General features: G+C 35.6%; 1 protein-coding gene across 1 annotated transcript in view; it reads right to left on the bottom strand.

The window, feature by feature from the left end:
• The window catches only part of LOC120627938, a 56,505-nt gene that overhangs the window by 5,157 nt on the left and 30,997 nt on the right, over positions 1–20,351 (bottom strand). Inside the window, exons 6-16 of the mRNA XM_039896066.1 lie at positions 19,865–19,974; positions 18,407–18,490; positions 17,647–17,755; positions 16,162–16,238; positions 15,384–15,546; positions 14,686–14,836; positions 14,197–14,303; positions 13,059–13,144; positions 1,098–1,192; positions 903–1,019; positions 423–580 (exon numbers count right to left, since the gene is read on the bottom strand). Coding sequence (XP_039752000.1) covers positions 423–580; positions 903–1,019; positions 1,098–1,192; positions 13,059–13,144; positions 14,197–14,303; positions 14,686–14,836; positions 15,384–15,546; positions 16,162–16,238; positions 17,647–17,755; positions 18,407–18,490; positions 19,865–19,974 — 1,257 coding nt within the window. The remainder of the gene's footprint in view (positions 1–422; positions 581–902; positions 1,020–1,097; positions 1,193–13,058; positions 13,145–14,196; positions 14,304–14,685; positions 14,837–15,383; positions 15,547–16,161; positions 16,239–17,646; positions 17,756–18,406; positions 18,491–19,864; positions 19,975–20,351) is intronic.

Here is a 20,351-nt window from a genome sequence, read left to right as displayed (position 1 = left end):
ATTTGAACAACAACAACCTCCTTATTTATATTGAGACATTCTATGGATATTACTTTGGTAACCCTCATCGGTTTCTACGCGAAATCGTACCGCAACTCTAAATTGCTTGACATCTTTGTGTGGGGTGGTAGGTTATTTAAGCGGGGGAGAACTAGCTGCTCTAACGCTTCGGAGCAATAGAAACACCCTATAGTAATTGCGACCAATAGGGTGCAGCAAGGAAGAAAGTTTAAGAAGAAGAATATTAAAATGAATAGTCAGTAGGTCAGCTATTTTTAAATTTTTGAAGAAATTTACGTCACACGAGTACTAAGATTTTGAAGTCAAATTCATGTTTACATGGGTAATAACCTCATTGTAGATTTGTGATTTTGTAACAAGTCTATATTATCATGTATTGCTTTATTAGATACACACATTACCTTACACACGCGGCGCTATGGATCACAATATTACAATTCTTCTGCAGTTCTTGACGGTCGTCATTACAAATTCCCAGCTCATCTTCCAATATATCGCCAGCAATCAATTTGACCTTTTCGAAACATTCCGGTTGTTTCTCTCTTAGGTATTCAAATATCTGGAAGTTGACAGGTTTTTATATATAAAAAACATATCAAATATCAAGGATGGCGGTTTCTCAAAACTTCCCCTGCTTGCAACTTCTGATAAGTATTTTTTCCACAAAAAATATTTTTTATTCGTCAAAAAGTTACCCCTTGGAATTTTGAGATTAGCGGGTTTAAAAAAATGAACTAACCACAGCTTCATTATTAGCATCGATATCGATGGAAAAAGATTTCATAATCAACGAAGAAGCTTGGGTATGCTTTTTGGCCTTCATTCAAGGACAGGCTAGTTCATAACATGGCAGAAGTGAAATTAAGTAAAGATGTACCAACCCTATTGTTACAAAGTTCTTTAAGCCGCTCTTCTCCAGATACACCTTTCTTCTGCCTCATCAGGAGATATATAGTTTGAATACCGGGACATGATTTTAGAAATTTTTCTACTAATGCCTGAAAAATAAAAATTTTAATATTTCGTACACTTAAAAATGTAGAAATTCCAGTTTAGTAAATTCTATCTATTGTTACCTTTCCCACAAAACCAGTAGCTCCTGTTATAAATATATTTTTTCCTTCATAAAATTCCTCGACCGTCGGTGCCATTTTGCTTATTAGTGCAGCTTCTGAAAAATAAATAATACAAAAATAAAATAAAAAACTAATTTAAATCTAAGATTAATAATTAACTAAGATTTTCGTGGTTAATCAACATTTCTTGAATATAGTTCAACGGGTACATACCACGATAAAATTTTGGATTTGTCGATATTTCGACCCAGTTGCATGGATCGTGGTTGACTCGACTCGAGACTCAGTCCCGTCGTGACCACAGAGACCAGACCCGTCGTGACCACGATCCATGGTCCATATATTTAAGAAATATAATTTAAATCCATTCCAATATTATAAAGGCGAAAGTGTGCCTGTTCCTTTATTTATTTCTTTGTTTGCTACCATAGTTTGGATTAACTGCGGCAGAAATCTTGATACAATTTCTCTCGCGTCTGGAGACATTGGATACTTTTGATCCCGGTAAAGCATGGGCGAGATTTAAAAAGTTATGTTTGTTACCCATTCACTATTCGCTTTAGTACTTAACTGCATTCGCATTGGAGCAAAACCATGCAGTGTGACTGCAGTTAAAGTACACTCAACGTACAGAAGATGAAACTGCACACCGACTGCATTCAGTTTTAATACAGTTATTCCAACCCTACAAAAACTGCATCAAAACCGCAATTACGCAGTTCTGTTTGTGTAGCCAAATAACAGCTCCAAATAACTATGTATGCCATTTTTTTTCTTATCTCTTACAAATTCGACCAGAAAATGATGATATACACCCCATATTTTCTTACATTTTGTATTACACAGTCTTTCAATTACTAGACATAACATAAGTAAAAAATAATAAAAGCGTCCAGTTATAATGATACCTCTTTTGGTTTGTATTGATTTTATTTATTTCAACACATTTGTGTTACTTACATTTTCAAAACATACTCAAACTACAAACACGCTAAAATGTAACGAAATGATTGTTGAAACTTAAAAAAAATCACGGGAAAACCAACGGTTACCGCGTGATTTAAAAAGAAACACTTTTTAAAGTGATAAGGCCTGTGCCTGTTCTTTGGGATATAATCACGATAATATTATACGATCGTTTGGAACTTAGCTACGATTTGTATGGAATCCAAAGAGCGCCATCTATTTACAATACCGGGAAATAGTATAGTCACTAGATGGCGCCATTTCAGGAGATCGAATAAGTAGATGTAGGTAGATAATCTCACTTAATGCAAGCCACTAGATATGTGTTGAATACTGAATGACCTAGACAATAACATATTAATCAATGGATTCAAAACATATAGAGCGACGTGGCGTTTTACAAATATGTTTCCTGCTTCACTCAAACTTCGTTGCATTTCGTAGTAACTTTAACTAATCACGTGTTTCAGTAATAATGAACAATGATGCAACCACAATTATGCGCTTCGAATTATTTATACAGGTACTTCTAATAGTGTTTACGATAAAATCAAGCGATGGAACACCAGTGGCGTAGTGGTAAAATACTCATTCTTAGCAAGTCGTTACTTCGAATCTTTGGCAGACACTTGTAAATCGATTCTTATATAATAAAGGATCTGAGTTAGAAATTTTGTCTATCTCCCCGGCGCAGTGGTCAGCGCTGTGGTCTTATAAGAGCGAGGTACCGGGGTCGATCCCCAGCAGTAGTCATTTGGGACTTAAGTTATAATTTTTTTTAATTTTCCGTTGCCTGGTTTGGTCGGGGGAAGACCTTAGTCGTGGCTAGTTAATCCCTACCGACAAAATTGTGCCGCCTAGTTATTAAGCGTTCAGGTACGATGCCGCGTAGATACTGATTATGGTTGTACATTCGAAATAACTATCATACTCTGACTGTATTATTATTTACCATCAGGTAAGATTGCGGGCGTAGCGTAAGTAAATCTAGGGCGAACTTGAGGTGGAATTGAATAAAAATGTTGACCGTCACTATATACATGGATTTTTTTTTATTTAAAAACAGATAAAAAGTACAGAACATAATAAACATAAATAAAAAGCAAAAGGCGACCTTATCACTAATAGTGATCTCTTCCAGCCTACCGTTTCGATCGGATTTAATACAATAATTGCACTAATAGATATATTATCAAATATATTGATTATAATACGTTTCCTGCAAAGTTGCGCGAGTCTTATTCGCACTAGGCCGGCTTTTTTGTACTGTTTACTTGCTAAGGAAAATTTCGACATGCGATTAGCAACTGTAATACAACCGGCACTTGTTTCAGGCGGCGATCCAAATGCCGGTATTGGTTAAAGTCCGCTTAAAGTAAAAACAGTCAGGGTTAGCTAATAATAACATATGTACCGTGACGGGTTCATCGTTCTAGTATAGCAAATTCGCGGTAGGCATTACCTATGCGGTGGGTGACGATTTTGTTTTCAAATCATAATATCCCGATTCAGTATCTTATATTAATGAGTTGCCAAAGACTGGCAAGGAACCTATTTTCGTTGCTCGGATTGTGAAATAACCAGTATGACTGTGCTTTGCATTTTTTTTAATTGTCATTATAAACGCCTAAAACGAGCTGACGTTCTCGACGATAATAATAATTAAAAATGACAGACTAAGCAGATGGCCCACCTGATTGTAAGTAAAGCGTCTATAAACAGATCAATACTTCGCAGGGTATACGAGGAAAACGTCTTGCAGCGCGCCGCCCTGTATCCTTCAACGTTGGCAGCAGAAATAAGCGTGGTCAGTGGTACTTCCTCCTTATAATAAATAATTCTCCTAATTCTATAACATTATATGTTTCTGATCAGTCTCATTTTGGATGCGGTGAAAGAATGTCCACGCGATCAAATCAGATGTAAGGAGATCCGTAGAAGAACTAGAATTACCGAAATTACTCAACGAGTCACGAAGTTGAAGTGCAATGGCAATGAGTGGGGCACATAGTTGGGAGTCAAAAGTGCTAGAATGATGAATCTGCAGTGGTGAACGCAGCGTTGGTGGACCCTTAACGAGGTCGATTGATAACGTCAAGCGAGTTGCTGGGAGCCGATGGAAACAAGTAGCCCAGGAGTGTTAATTTTTGGAACGCCCTACAAAGGACCTATGTCCAGCAGTGGGTGTCAATCGGTTACCGTGTTGATAATAATGAAAATAATCTGATCGGATCCACCCATATTTCTCGTGATTTAAATTTTTAATTGAGGAATGTACTTATGTATGTTTTTTATTTTGACTGTTGTAAACATGGATGATATGCAAGTCGGTAAAGATTTGTTTTGTCATCGCTGGTTCGCGTATAGGTAACTGACTCGTAACAATGAAATAATAATATTGAAATTGTAACCCCAGTGACAATATAGGTCATTTAAATTAATAAGGTATTACAGCTATGCGTCAGCTCTTTATATCCACAAAATTAAAAACCGCGAAATTAAACAAGACGGCCATTAATGAATGTTTTATCTGTTTGACTTTGACCTTTCTCGTGTGCGCTCACCCTTATAAACTGACATCGAATTAAGAACAGGTTCTCAGGTATAGGACAAGCTAGGATTAAGACCATGCATGCATGCATGCATGATAGCAGGTTCTTAGCTGGAGGTCAGTTTGTTAGTGCGGGCTTTAGACCTAAAACCTGCTATTGAAAAACCGAGTGTTAGCGAGTTCATTTTAAATAATCAATTAAAAATATTTATTGCACACAAGAACAAAACAGAAATAAATAAAAAAGAACAAGTGTAAGGTACAAGTGATTTAAATTTCTGTAACAAAGGCATAAATCATATCACTTATAAATTGTTATGTTACTAATGTAGCAGTATCGCTCTCGAATTCGCCTGTTTGGTTTTTTTTGGAATTAAAAAATTGTAATGTACCTCGATGCGTTAACTGCCTCTTTTGTGTAGTAGTTAGTATGTTGAACAACGGATCACGAGTGCCTGGGTTCGAATACCGTATCGGGCCAAAAAATATTTTAGGTATCGTGTATTTTCTATTATTTTCTATTAGGAAATTGACGGTGTCAACCATTGTGCCTTGGAGAACACCTTAAGCCGACGACCCGGTTATTCTTCCAAACTTGTGGTAAAAGTTGTTAAACCCCCATTGGGTTGGACAGCGTTGTGGGTATATGTTATAAAACCGTCTCTCCTTTGAGAGGGACGATAATGGACCGCGGATGATGATTTGTAAATACATATAACTTAACTGACTTTAAAAAATGAGGAATATGTTCGACCCCCATTAATAAATATAAATATTTATAATTATATATTTGCAAGAGATAGTAGAAGGGAGGAATTAGGATAAATTTACACACTAAAGTACATGCTACTAATAAATAATATGATAGTAATTATCATATTATGAGAGAAAGAGATAAAATTTAATTTTCGAGTTTGAACTGAAATTGAAAAAGAACTTTTCTTTTAAGTTAAGTTATTTTTATGATTCAGTAATACTGCACGTGTGACTGAATCATAAAAATAAATAATATGTAGCTACTTTAAATTTTGTCCCGTCTGATCCCGCAATGTGCAACTTCACGAACATTTCTTTCTACACACTTGGAACAAAGGGTTTTTATCTTACCATATATTATAAAATTACTTGTGAATTACTAAATTTCTTGAAGGTAATATAAGATATACCTACCCTGTTTTAAACTACTACTAAAAAGTGTTGTGTTAAACACATTTAATAAATCGTGTTTGACACTGTTAATGTATTTTTTAATTGAAAATTTGTTCGGAAGCAGCCCGCTTCGCCTTCGTCGGCCACAAAATAGAATAATTATTGTAAAATTATGTTGGAAAAAAGCAACTGCTGAGTTGCATCCTGGCTTCTTCTCGATTGAACTGATGGTAGAGTCACTACGAAATCTATCTGCACTTGACGTTCAAAACTAATATAAGTTATAGCCTACCTACTTACTTTTAATTTAAATTTTGAAGAATGTAATCTGTGGACAAATCCAGCAATACTACCCAAACAAATGAAAGGTTGTGAACATTTTAGATGACGTTCGATTAGGCTATTTTAGTATTTTCGAGGACTTCCGGTTAATGGATGGGGCGAATCCCCATCCCGAATATAAGTTAGCGGGTTGGAATGCGCACCCTTTATTCCCGGTGCGCCTTTGACGATTTGTAGGACAGTAGGACTACGACCATTTTAGCATGTTCCAGTCCTAGGGTCTGCCAAGGCGGGCACCACTAGCTGGGGATGTGTGCGAAAGCATTCCCCAAACCCAGCCATCAGGTGACGGGTTGGAACACCGTGTAGTTGTTACGAGTCAATGATAACCACCCTGCTTCCCCGTAGCGCGTTGGTATCCATGAGGATTTCCCCATGAGAAAATTATTACATGAGAAGGTTATTTCAGTATTTTAGAGGTAAGTAAACTACATAATATTTTCTTTTAAATTTTTACAGAAGACTTATATTAACATTAATTCAAATTTTTGCACAATACTAAAAACCCCTTCACTAAGCGAAAGGCCTTACGTTTGTTTCTTTAAATTTAGTCCGCGTATAAATTGGCCGCACTTTGATTAAAAATGCGAAAGTCTGTCTGTTTGTTTATTTATTTTATCTTAATTACTGCACGGATCTAAATTTTTTTTATTCCGGAAATATATCCAGAATACCAGGGTAACGCTACCCGGAGTATAACTCCGGGTAGCGTTACCCTGGTTACCCATTTGTTATATTTCTAAGAAAATTTAATTTGTTACATTCTTAAGAAGTTAAAATACGTCCGTTTTAGGGATGCTAGTTATTATTGTAGATATAGTTATATTAAATTTCTAAGATTTATGAAGAGTCATGGCTTCACAGATCTTAGAAATTTTGTATAGAGATAACTTACATCCCGAAAACACGACAAGTAAGCTTATGATTGAAATTTAAGATGTTATAGCAGTCTAAAATGGTAGAGGGCTAACCTTATAGGGCATGGCAGTTATAACATTCTCAAACTCAAATTATTTATTGACGACGATTGGCGCAGTGGGCAGCGGCCCTGCTTTCAGAGTCCAAGGCTGTGAGTTCGATTATCAAAACTGAAAAATGTTTGTGCTATGAACATGAATATTTTTTAGTGTCTGGGAATCAGTATACTATAAGTTTATTCATAAAAAATTACGGTGTCATTTTTACAGTTTTGAAGTAACTTCAACTAGTAGATCGGATAGATGTTCGTTGTAAAAAAATACTTTGTTGATATACCTACTAGGAATCACTACTACTATTACCTATATATATACTTCAATATTAGTATATAAAATAAAATACAGTGATAGCGCATTGGGTAGGAGCTCGAATTAAATTTCGGGGGGCCGAGTTCGAATCACAGCACGCACTTCGAACTTTTCAAAAAAAAGTCATAATTAAAGTAAAACAAAGTATGAAAACATTTAGTCTGTTTTAGTACTTATTGTCAAGTGGGACAAGTGTTAGTTTCGTCGCTGTTATAATATTCACGATCGACCAAAGTACCTGCTTGTATAATAATTTACAATGCAAATATTAAATAACATTTACACTATTAACTTAACTACTTGTATTTTGCTAATACTCTTATTAATGAACAATAAACATACTATATCACCGACCAAATAAACAAGTAGGTAATACCACTTAAAGACACATTGTGTGTGTATATCACTGAACTCCTAAACGGCTGGACCGATTTTAATGAATTATTTGGTATGGTTTAGATTCACGAACCAGCCCGACTGATGGCGCTGGGGTCCGCTAGTCTTTATATATATATTTCTTGTGTGCGTGTGTATGTCACTGAACTTTTCCTAGACGGCTGGACCGATTTGATTTTTTTTTTATAAACGTTTGGGTGGCACGGTATAGATTCACAAATTAGCCCGACAGATGGCGCTGGGGTCCGCTAGTTTATATGTAAATTTTTCTGTCATAGCCTCATAGGTCAGTATCTATTGTTTTATTGTGACGTAACTGTTTTCTCTTAATAAAATTATAACTGCTACATGCTGTCGTCATTGCCATACTCTTAAGAGCCTTGATAATGTAAACTATTTCTAAATTTCAAGAAAGAATTGGAAGAGTAAATATCGTAGAGTTGGGTTATGTTTGTCGGGGGAGCGATTGGTTTTTTGAATGATTTCACCGTCGCAACAGTAATTTCGAATTAACACATAACTGTGTGTGTATTAATGACCTTAAGCTGAAAATGAATTTATAGAGTCTAGAGAAAGATATTTCAGCAAATAAGGCGTCCATTTCTTTATTGAAACCTACTTTCTTATCATCATCATATTAACCCATTAACAGCTGACTACAGGGCACAGGTCTCCTCCCACAATGAGAAGGGTTTCGGGCCGTAGTCCACAACGCTGCTGGCCCAGTTCGGATTTGTGGACTCGTGTGGCTTTGAGCAAAATGATGATTTTATCCACCGTTAAAGCAAGTAGTATTTTAATTGCTTGAATTAGAGGGACGCGTGGTGGGGACCGAATTCGGGCCCCACCGGAGGGAGGCCGAGGCCCTAACTACTAGGCTATCACCGCTATTTACATAAATATTAACATCATCATCATCATATCAACCGATAGACGTCCACTGCTGGACATAGGTCTTTTGTTGGGAGTTCCAAGTTCCACGGTTCTAAGCCGCTTGGATCCAGGGGCTACCTGCGACGCGCTTAATGTCGTCTGTCCACCTCGTTGGGGGTCGACCAACGCTGCGCTTACCAGTTCGGGGCTGCCATTCCAGCAATATTAACATACAATATTGTAAATGTAACCGTCGTTCTTGCAGGCGATTTACATAATTAAAAATGTTTAAATTTTTGTGTTTCTTTTAAATATTGCAGACAAACGTCTGTGTAATATTAATAACTAACTATTATAGTTTGTAGCTACATTTAAACTTATCCCTATCCCTACTAATATTATAAATGTCAATGTAAGTTTGTTTATTACGCTTTCACGTAAAAAATACTTCACCGATCCTCATGAAACTTTGTACACATAATATTCTTGGAAGTGTTAGAATTCATATAGGATACTTTTTATCCCGACATTAAGCTCGGTTCCTTTGGGAGAGGGGATGAGTGTTTGACGATTTTACACCATAACTCCGACAAATTATAACCGATTTAAATAATTATTTTTGTACCATAGAGGTTATAATATGTGTTTAATTTTGCCCAAACTGTGGTTGGAAATAAAGGACAGAACTCCTCAGCGGACAGCAACTAACCCCTCATTTAAGGATAAGCGATACTGAATACTTTAAGATCCTTTTTTTAGATCTACAACTAAATTGAATGCCACATCAAAAAACAAAATCAAACGCAGACGAAGTCGCGGGCAACAGCTAGTATACTTATATAAAATCTGTATTTGTACTTCGGTAACTACTGAAAAGTTTTACAATAAAGAGCTGTCATTCTATTAGTACGACGCAATACAACTATATAAGGTTACAAACTATTTTATTAAATCCTACGTTATCTAAATTAAAATTAAAATATTCTTTATTCATGGAGGCCTATCACAGGCACTTATGAAGCGTTCATACATATATGTTTACATAATTGTAAGGTGATGATGACAACTACGTTCGCCAACTAAAACGCAAAGCTACCAGGGTTCCAAACGCGTCCTGGTCTATCTCACAGTCAATTAATATTTAGTTAAGCAGTTAGAGCAGTTGACACCCAAGCTTTTTAGCGTTTAAGTAATCCTTAATATTATAATAGGATTTTTCTTTAATTTCACCTCATCCTTTGATTTTGGTACTTTTATTGAACCGCTAAAAGTTTTATTAGTTCGCACAATATATACTTCGAACTTGATGAGAGACATCTCAAGGATTCAATTCGGTAGTTTGTAAAATAATATACAAATTCAATAAATGAATTACAAATTTTATGTAGCCTAGTAAATTGCACTGCTCTTATTAATATTTATTAGGTTTTCAGTTATATTAGGTATGTTATGTTCAACACACAAAACTTATGTTCAGTTGCTCATAGCAGTTTTCAGATAGGTATAACAGCTTCACATGCATTTCAGGAGCGTAATTGGCTAGTAGCTAAATTAAAAACTCACCAATAGTAGCGATAAAAACTATCAAATAATAATAAACAAGATATGTAATTGTTTATAATCAGTCAAGCGTGTGGTGATGACCACTGGCGTTGAACTGCGAATACTATGTGGTACACTGTACGCGATATATGGATAGGTTGGGTTTCCAACCGGCAAACTGCAATACCGATGCAAAAATATTAATTCATGTAAAACTTGTGAAAAAGGCGTGTTATGCCTCTGTTACACTGTGCGAGTCGTTCTGTAGCTTATGTATAAAAACTGTGTTTATTCAAATCCAATGAAGGCGGTTTCATGCGCATATTTTTTTTCCATACTATTTTAATTTGATTGAACACCAAATTATGACATTACAGAAACATAAGCTAAGCAACCAAGTTTAAACTACTTACGAGTAAACTCCACAACAGGGTTTTACTTGTAGTATAGTGACGAACTCTCAGGAAGGGATTTTTTCCGTAACAAGTAAAAAAGAAGTTATATTTTATGTAAATAAGAATAATGTGTGTATGATTGCATACGCATGTGAGTGTGATGATCATCCTCCGTTTATTAAATGAATATGTCACTTCCTGGTCCTGTTTCCATATTGCAATCAAATTTTAACACACTCTATTACAACTCTATATAATATTTATTCTTTGAGACGTAATATTGTTATTATTTTTATCTAGAAGTTGAGATACAATTCCATAGAAAATCGGGATCTTTGGCACAGGCACGCTCTCTCACAAAAGAAAGGTGTGAATACCTTTCTTCTAGCTGTGCCGGTTCTAACGATTTTTATTGAGATAGTAATGCTAATTACTCCGAGCTATTACTATGTTTTATTTCCAGGAACACCCACTATGTGATTCTCTCTATATGATATACAATACCAGTTAAGTGATACATCACATCAAACCTTATGGCTTTGTTACACTGTGTGAGTCAGCCAGCAACTGAGTGTAGTATAGGTTAGCATTATGTTTGATTGTCATTTAACGCCTTACTGTCTCTCGGCTGGGCAAATGCCTCCTCATTGATAGGAAGGCTAGCGAACCCTTACAATTATTATCACGATATTAACCGGGCCTGACATATAGATTATCTTTTAACTACTTGGGTGGGTAACACAAATTCTCTAACTCCGGACTGTTACTAACATAAATTGTCATTATCATTTTTTCATTTCAAAAATTTCCAATTCTAAACTATGCGATATGCATTTGGTTTTTCTCACTGAATTGAGAACCAATGTAAAATTGTTTGTTACTATCAAAAAGGCGTGTTAAGGTACAGTTACACTGTGCGAGTTTAATCATAGCTATGTAAACATCAATATCATTTTCATATTAAAGTCTTACTGCTGAGCATCGGAGAAAGAGATTCATATCCTGCACATACTACAGATTGCATGCTTATCCAATTAAGGTGAGTAATACGCTAAACATTTTCCGTATAACGTGAGAGGCTTATACTCTTATGACAGCTACTGCCTTGAATGGTCCTATCATTCAAGCTAGTAACTCTCTACTCGTACTTAAGAGTCAGCAACTCGCATTGTGTAAGCATTAATAATGGTCGAACCATAATGGACCGAATCAAATTTATTGATGTGTGCCAAATAATATGAGGTAAATAAAGAATCAAACACAAATTATTTTTCATTGAATATAATATTTTTATAAAATTATTTTATTATTACACGCGAAATAAATTTTTTAAGAGAAACAAAGTCAAATTATTGAAATACCGATGCGGAATTTTGCAAAGTTGCGAAATTTGTATTGAAATAGGAACTGTGGATCGTTCTTTATTATGCAACATTTCGGAACTTTGCATAATTTTGCAGATAATTGGAAGATATCACAAACCATATATTCATCTAGCTCCTATAGTAAAAAACACTTATAATAATAATATATGTCACACTAAATTATTATCTGGCGAATCATCAACAAAATTAGTCAGATTAAGTAAGTAATACAAATACTCGTACCTGAGTGACTTTGAAATTCCACAAAGCACATTTTCATAATTCGGTTTAAAGCAAAGTTTTACATTAATCTGACTAGGAACGGAATTTATTTAACTATATTGTACATTTATTTTTATAACAAATGCAAACGTATTTTGCAATAAGGTGTACGTATTCATTTACCTTATTTTATTATGAACTATGAAAAAAGAACATAAGTGGTGAACTAATTTAAAACTAAATATTTTTTACAACATATAAGTTAATATTTACTATCAATAAATGGTAAATTAGCGACTAATGATAAAATAGTAACAGTAACCGCCTACCTATTTGATTTTTATATAAATTTTCGCTAGGAATAAGATATGCTGCGATGAATATTACAATTACTAGAAAAATAATGTCAGTCATCAAAAACATTTGTGAAAATAATATCTCACATATACCTACTCTTTTTGATTTGGGCAACTTCTTTCACCTAAAAGTGTGCGTGATGAAACGACCGAAAACAACAAAACAGATGGTAAATCTTATTTTAAGTAAGTTTATTATATAAGATTTATTCTATAATTTTAAATAAATGAAATATCAGACACTTTTTCTGTTAGTATTGTGTTGAACCGGACATCAAGAGCATATGAAGGTATATAGAAAATACGCCAGGGATGAATTAGCGATAAAATTTTGATACGAGATGATAATTAAAAATTCATATATCGTAGTTTTAACGAATAACTGTTTGTAAATTCAATATATTATAATATTGCACGATAGAGTAAATTAAGTATATATCAAATGTGTAGGCAGTTTGAGTATACATTCAAACATAATAATTACATTAAAATGGCTTCTAGTTATTTACATAAGTTAACTGAAAAACCTAATAATATAGTAATATATGAAGTAGGCGATTAGCGCGTAGATCGTTAATTGTACGGCTTTGTCCAAGTAGTACAATCTGCAAAGAAGAAAACATACATTTATTAATTATAATGCATTGAATGAGTTTATTTTAAACACCTGAGAAATTAGAAAAATAGCAGAGAAAAATGGCTCCAGACCACAGTCCACGCATTGAGGCGGTGTTATGCTGTATCTCGTTGATATTGACTGTATCGCAATAAAAACAGCCCGTTGTTTGTAAATGCACTCTCTTTCATACAAAGCGGTTAAGTTGACAGACAATCGTCACTGTAAACATAACAGTTTTCTACCAATGAGCGGTTTAAAAATCTTTGTTTCCAGTTTTTAAAAATGTAATAATTTAATCCCGCAATAAACTAATGGGCATACCTGTCTTTGTTCATAACATCATGCAAAAAAATTAGAGATAAAGACAATAGTTCAGTAGCATTATAAATCATTAATTTTCACTTATTCAAAGCTATCCGGGACCACCCAGACGGTAAAATCGTAATATAGTATCGTAATTCTTTGTATGGCAAACTTTCCGTCAAACGATGCATTTCACGCATGGTTACGACATAACGTAGCGTTTAACGATGTCAGTTACATAGAGAATTAGGGCCTTGATTGTAAGTGAATTCATTAATTGCATCCTCGGTTTGATTGACTACGCAGAAACTATGCAACACGAATACACAATTTTTATATGTGTGGTTAACTATTACTTATCAACAGAAATTCTGGTTGGTCATTTTAAAGACTTTATTTTTGCTTGCGTTTGATTAGAAACTGATCTGAGACGTTTGCAAAAACGCTTTCATCTAGTAAATGTGCTAACGGATCTTTTCAGTTTTCTTTATACACAAGTAACAAAATAAATAATTTAGAAACCCACGACGAAAATAAATTGCTACAGCACTGATTGGTAAGCTTTTACATTACACTTAGGTATCCTTAACAAAACTTCAAAGCAAAATCCGACCAGTGATTTTAAAGTATAATATTGACAAACGTAGTGAAACTGAAACTCAAATAGAAAGCACAAATTATATGCTTATCTACTAACGTGGATGAAATATTATAACTAATATAGTTAGTACTTACTGTTTATGTAACCGCCTTGCTTGTGGTAGAGTTGCAGGGTCCTCCTTACAGCAATACTCACGGGCACCTTTCATATAGTTTCTGATATAGGAACTCCAGTGAATCACCTGTCAATTTAATTGATGCAAACTTTAAGTATGCAGTGTTATAGCAGTATAAAGAGCTTATATAATAGTGGACCTGGAACCTAGTGAATTACACACAAATATCATGCACATCGGTCCAGCCAGTACGGAAGAGTTACGTAACAAACAGAGCACAATGTGTAAATATTTTAAGAGATATAATGGCACATTATACGCGTTACTTTGAATGTGCTTCTTAAGCGATTTAGCATAAATAAAATTTTTACTCAAACAAAATGTTTATATCTAAGTCCATTCGCGCAAATAAAATACTAAATCATTACGCACTTTCTACTAAATGAGTTGAGTAAAAAATAAAAAAAAACACGCACACAGTTATTGCTTCAGCAATGTCATGACTTACCTCAATATTCGTATAAAATATCTCATCATCTGCTTTGGATATAAGATTTCTTAACGATCTATAGTAATCGTTCTCGAAGAACCACTCTTTTGTTGTGTAGTATTGAAGTACTTCTAAGCCGTAGTTCACTCGCTTTTGTATTTTGATCATGCTAAAAATAAGGTATTCAGACTCATTATAAATTTTCGAAGCAGAAGCAGTGATAGCCTAGTGATTAGGACTTCGGCTACACTTTCGGGGGGCCAATTTTGCACGCACCTCTAACTTTTCGTAGTTGTACGTTTTAAGCAATAATATCACTTGCTTCATCGGTAAAGGATAACATCGCGAGGAAACCTGCATGCCTGAGAGTTGTCTATAATGTTCTCAGAAGCGTGTGGAGTCCACTAATCCGCACTGGCTCATCGTGGTGGACTACGGCCTTAACCCTTTTCTTTGTACACGAGATCCTTCGAGATTGAATATGGTCAATCTGGCTCGTTCACATTTTGTAGCAAATAAGAACTTGGAGTAGGGTGGCTAGCTAACTAGCCACGACCAAAGCCTTCATACTAAACTAGAGAAAATTCAGAAATTATAGATTTATATAAGACCACAGGGTTAAGCACTGCACCAGGGAGGACAAGTGTGCAAGAAAAAATCCTTTATTAATTGTGACGCTAATACTAAATTAACAATTGTCTCAAGTCAAAACTTACAAAGTCTTCTGGCCCGTTAAGAATAAAAGAAGATCGACAAAATATGCGGGAAGTAAGTGCATGAAGAAGACGGACAGCAAGTGTTGAACTCTTGAACTTTTTGGGGAGCCTCCTGGATACCACAGGCACACTGAAAATGGGAACTCCTGAACGTGGACTCGACCTGTAAATAAAATAAGTGTTTTTCTAATATCATCTACAAAATACGATATAATATGATCCTTACTTTATTATAACGAGATTAGATTATACATTTTATTGATGATATTGATTCAATCATAAAATCAAGCCTCCTTCTAGCTTCTCATTAATAGAAACCAATTTACAGTGTCAAAAAGAAATCTGCAAAGTGCTGCAGATGATACTTTGCAATACTTTGTGCAAAATCTGCAAAGTACACTAATTTTAATTATTTATTTTGGATTTTTTTGTGAATTGTGTGCCAATTGATAATATAATTGTCAGTTAGTTTCCCACAACCTAAACAACCTCTTAATTCTTTTGCCTTTCTATTTGTCCAGGCTAATCGTAGAAATTGATAAACTTAAGCTGACACTTTTGGCTAGACAAGATTGATAAGCCATTTTCAATCTTGCCTTGACAAGATTGTAATGAAAAGAAACAGGTGCTGGGAGAGCGTTTTTCATCTTTTGCATGCAGAGAGATGGGATGCTATTGCAAGGAATTTTCAATGAAGGAAAATATACCAGCCTCCAGGAAAACACTCAATGAAATTTGTGTTATCCAGGGCTATGTTAGTATTAAATATTATAATTACCCATATCGAGTGCTTGCCCCCACGTTATAGGGTTCTGGCCGGACTGCGTAATGTTGCAAATTCTGACTTCTTTTGGTCTGAAAAAAAAAAAACAAGACTATTCTTAATCACCGTATCTAGATTCAAAGAAAGTACGCGTAAAGTATTTACGATTATTGTATGTTTACTTGCTAGATGTTCATTCATCAATAGCCTATAAAAACTCGCTGGTGGACTGAAAGCCTCCTGTTGGGAGAAGTCATAATCACAAGCTGGGCATGCAGTACGTACTAGCACAGAAAACGCTGCATGTTCTTCGTTATATTTCAACTCACACTCAGGTAGAAGAGAGAAATTGACAACTATATTCTGATCTGCCGTCACCGCAAGAAGCATGTTCTGAACGGAACTTGATGAAAATCGTTGGAGCACTCAACCACGTGGTGGGCTTGTGCTCAGTATTCCCCTGTTCTGATAAGATCCTCTGCCCAGCATTGGAACAATGCAAACACAACATTATCGGCCTATCTATATTTTATATGGAAGCAGTCAGCTCCGCTCTCATTTCCCGCAAGATAGAAAAATTATTGTAAATGTTGATGTTGGAAAAAAACAAGTGTTTAGCTTCTTGCTGGCTTCTTCCCAGTAGAATTTGCCTTCCAAACCGATGGTATTACGAGTCACTACAAACAGACAAACTGGACGTTTCAAAAGCAAGGTTTTAGGTTACTTATAAACTAGTCCGACTTAGAATGAATGAATTTTGAATTGTATTCAATTTTATACGATGAGACTGTCTTAAATGACTATCGGTTTAATATATATAAATACTAGCGCACCCAGCCCGCTTCGCCGAGCTGGATTTTGCTTTATTTTATTTAAACAATAAACTTACATCATTAAATTTTTAATTTAAGTCTTATAATATATTAAATTATTTATTTCTCTCCGTATTCATTCTCTTTTATTCTCTTCTCGAGCGGGTGAAGATCATTATCTACACCCATGTACACCCAACAATAGAATATCATTATAGTAAATAAAAGCTGTATTTGACAGTTTGACAGTTCAAAAATAGGAGTGCTCCGATCGTCACCAAACTTTACAGGATTACTCGCCAGGTCAATCCGGAGATTCCCTGAAAGTTTCATTGAAATCGGTCCAGCCGTTTCGGAGCCTATACGGAACATACCCACACACTTTTTCTTTTACGAGTATATATATAATATAGATATATATATATATAGCTTTTTGTGACTGCTCCTCCGCAGAAGTACTACCACAATACTTATTTGTGCAAAAATAAGCAGTATTGACGCAATGCAGTATTCCGGTCTGAAGGGCGTGAACAAGGCACAAGAGGTCTCAATTTATGGACACGGCGCAACAGTTTGCAAGCTGTGTTCCTTCCATGACCTGTGAAGTATTGCTCTGTTTATAAGCGATGGTTTTTCAATTACCATCTGCTTGGTCCATCAATAGAAAAAAAAGAAAATTGGTCCTCACTTCTCCAGAGCTGTGATGTGAGCTAAGAGAATACAAGCGTTCACCGCCATGTCCACGGGAATCACGTCAGCTAGATAGTCCTCGTTGCAATGCATAGTTCTTATTACGCCTGTAACAACATTTATTTATTTATACATCTTGTTAGTACGGCAGGAACACTTAGGTACTAGATATAACTACATAATTTATGGAAAACTAGATCACAAATGAATGAAAGATGACATTATACATTATAAAAGAAGAATATAGTGTTCCATAATGGTACTCTGCGAATATTGATATACATGTCATTCAATATTCTCAGAGTATCTCAACCATTCTCGGAACAATGCTGTCCATCCTTAATGGAATAACTCCCATTTAGCATTGCTGTTCAAGAGCGCGTTGACGACAGTGAAAGTGGCATAGGTGCCATGCTTCGTGCAACAGTGTCACAATAAAGGACAACGAACTATTTGTTTTTTTGTGGATATTTTGGGGCACGTTTACAACAGAGTTGATTAATTATATTTTCAGCACACATTTCATGTTATTTCTGTCGCAGGCGCAAGTGTATTATGAACATGATTCTTATACTTAAAACAACTCACGACTTGATTAAGATTTAAAAAAACCGAAAAAAGATTTGGGCAGCAGCTAGAATAATATACCTAATCGTTAATTAAATATTGACGATTTTAATTTGTTTGTTTATTTATTTTAATTTGTTTGTTTATTTAAGTTGGCTTTAGTTTGGGTAGAGTTAATTAATTGTCCTTACCTTTTCCAGCACCAACGAGTAGCCCTGTGGGTCCGTTCATGTTGTCCACCCAGCCTGGCATAGGTTCTTTGTATGCAGCAGTCACTAAAAGAAAACAAATAGTCTATACAATTATCTTCTCACAGGGAATAAGTTTAATATTGTTACCTACTTTATTGCTCGTACGCTTTCAAGTGGCGTGTTTATTACCACCAAAAGTTATCCCTTGACTGCAAGCTCACATTGTAGTCGGTGACGATGCAGTCAGTAATGCGAGCGGTCTAATCTATTAGGGAGTAAGGCAGTTACATTAACCATCCCCAAAAGTAGTTTTATGTGAAAATTCAGAAATAATAAATTCCCAAATATCCCCTGCCAGGTTTTAAACCACACACCACAGCGCTCACCTCTGTATGAAACTTCAAAGGTCCCTCTTTGTGATTGGTCGTTCTAAGCTTGGCAGAACCTGGACCTCAACTAAGGAGGTAGGTTGTACGCCGTGGTTTGAGCCTTGCCTTAAAGTGTCCTATAACGTGCCCGGTAGGGTACAGCATCACATTTGCAAACCAATCACAAGAATCCTGCTCGAACAGGCTCTTCTTGTGATTTGGCACTAGTGCAATTTTGAACACTCTTAAATACGTTGTTAAGAGTGTTCAAAATTGCACTTTTGAACACTCTTAACAACGAAAACCCGATATCTATATCGGGTTTTGGTCTTGCCTTTAAGCGTCCTACCGCGTACCCGGTAGAGTGCAGCATCCTACTTGCGACCAATTACAAGACACCTGCCCGAACAGGCGCTTCGTGTGATTGGTCGCTTGCTCAGTGCAATCTTGAATAATGCTAACGTAGGTTAGGAACTGCGCTTTGGTCTTGCCTTAAAGCGTCATACCGCGTCCGCGACAGAGCACATTCTTGTAGTAGTAGAGCTTATTGTGTCAGAGCTCCTCCGGGGAAGTACTATATCCATGCTTAGGTATTTTTGCTAAGCAGAATTATTGCAATGCTGTGCTCCGGTCTGAATGGCGTGGTTGCCAGTGTAATTACAGGTACATGAGGTTAGGTGTTAGCCTACGCCTCAAATTGATGGACACAGGGCGGCATGTAGCAGGACGTGCTGAGCAACACTCCACAGAAAGGTAATCTGCTTATTCCGTCAATTATAACGTTGAAAAAAAAGCATCCTACTTGCCACCAATCACAAGAGTCTCTTCCAAACTGGTTATTGTGATTATAAATAAATTAATAACTACGGCAATAAACACATCGCCATCTAGACCCAAAGTAAGCGTAGCTATATGGGTACTAAGATAGCTGTTGAATATTTTTATGAATATAATACAAATAAATACTTATAATATAACGATAAACACCCAGACACTGAAAAACAATCATGATTGATTGAGGTATTAGTTTTTGATATCGTACATTCGTAAGTGTTAAGTAATTAAAATCCCATACAAAAGATTGGCTTACCAATCGAGGGTCTCGCAATTGCAATGGGGAATTTCCCTGCGTGCTGTGACACTAGATCCTCTGTGAGTGATTTGGTGTAAGCGTATGTATTCGGTTGGGGTTCGATCAACCTGAAAAAACAAAATTACATTTAGTAGGCTATAGTCTACCACGCTGGCAAAGTACGAATTGGTAGACTTCACACGCCCTTGAGAACGTAATAGAGAACTCTCAGGCATGCAGGTATCCTCACGATGTTTTACAGATAAACACCAAGACACTGAGAACCATTCATGTTCATGAAAAAAACATTTTCCAGCTGTGGTAATTGGCCTCAGAAAGTAGGGTTGCTGCCCACTGCAGCGATCTTCAGACAAAAGTTCTGGTATCAACTCCAATAATTATTATTGTCTGGGTTTCTAAGAAATAAGCTCTAAAGCTTCACAGAAGCTAATAACTATTTCTTAATAACTAAAATAAATGTATGAATTTGCTAAAATATTGTTTC

The sequence above is a fragment of the Pararge aegeria genome, chromosome 12 (genome assembly GCF_905163445.1).
Source record: "Pararge aegeria chromosome 12, ilParAegt1.1, whole genome shotgun sequence".
NCBI classification, from domain to species: domain Eukaryota; kingdom Metazoa; phylum Arthropoda; class Insecta; order Lepidoptera; family Nymphalidae; genus Pararge; species Pararge aegeria.
This window is presented reverse-complemented; position numbering and strand designations above follow the sequence as displayed.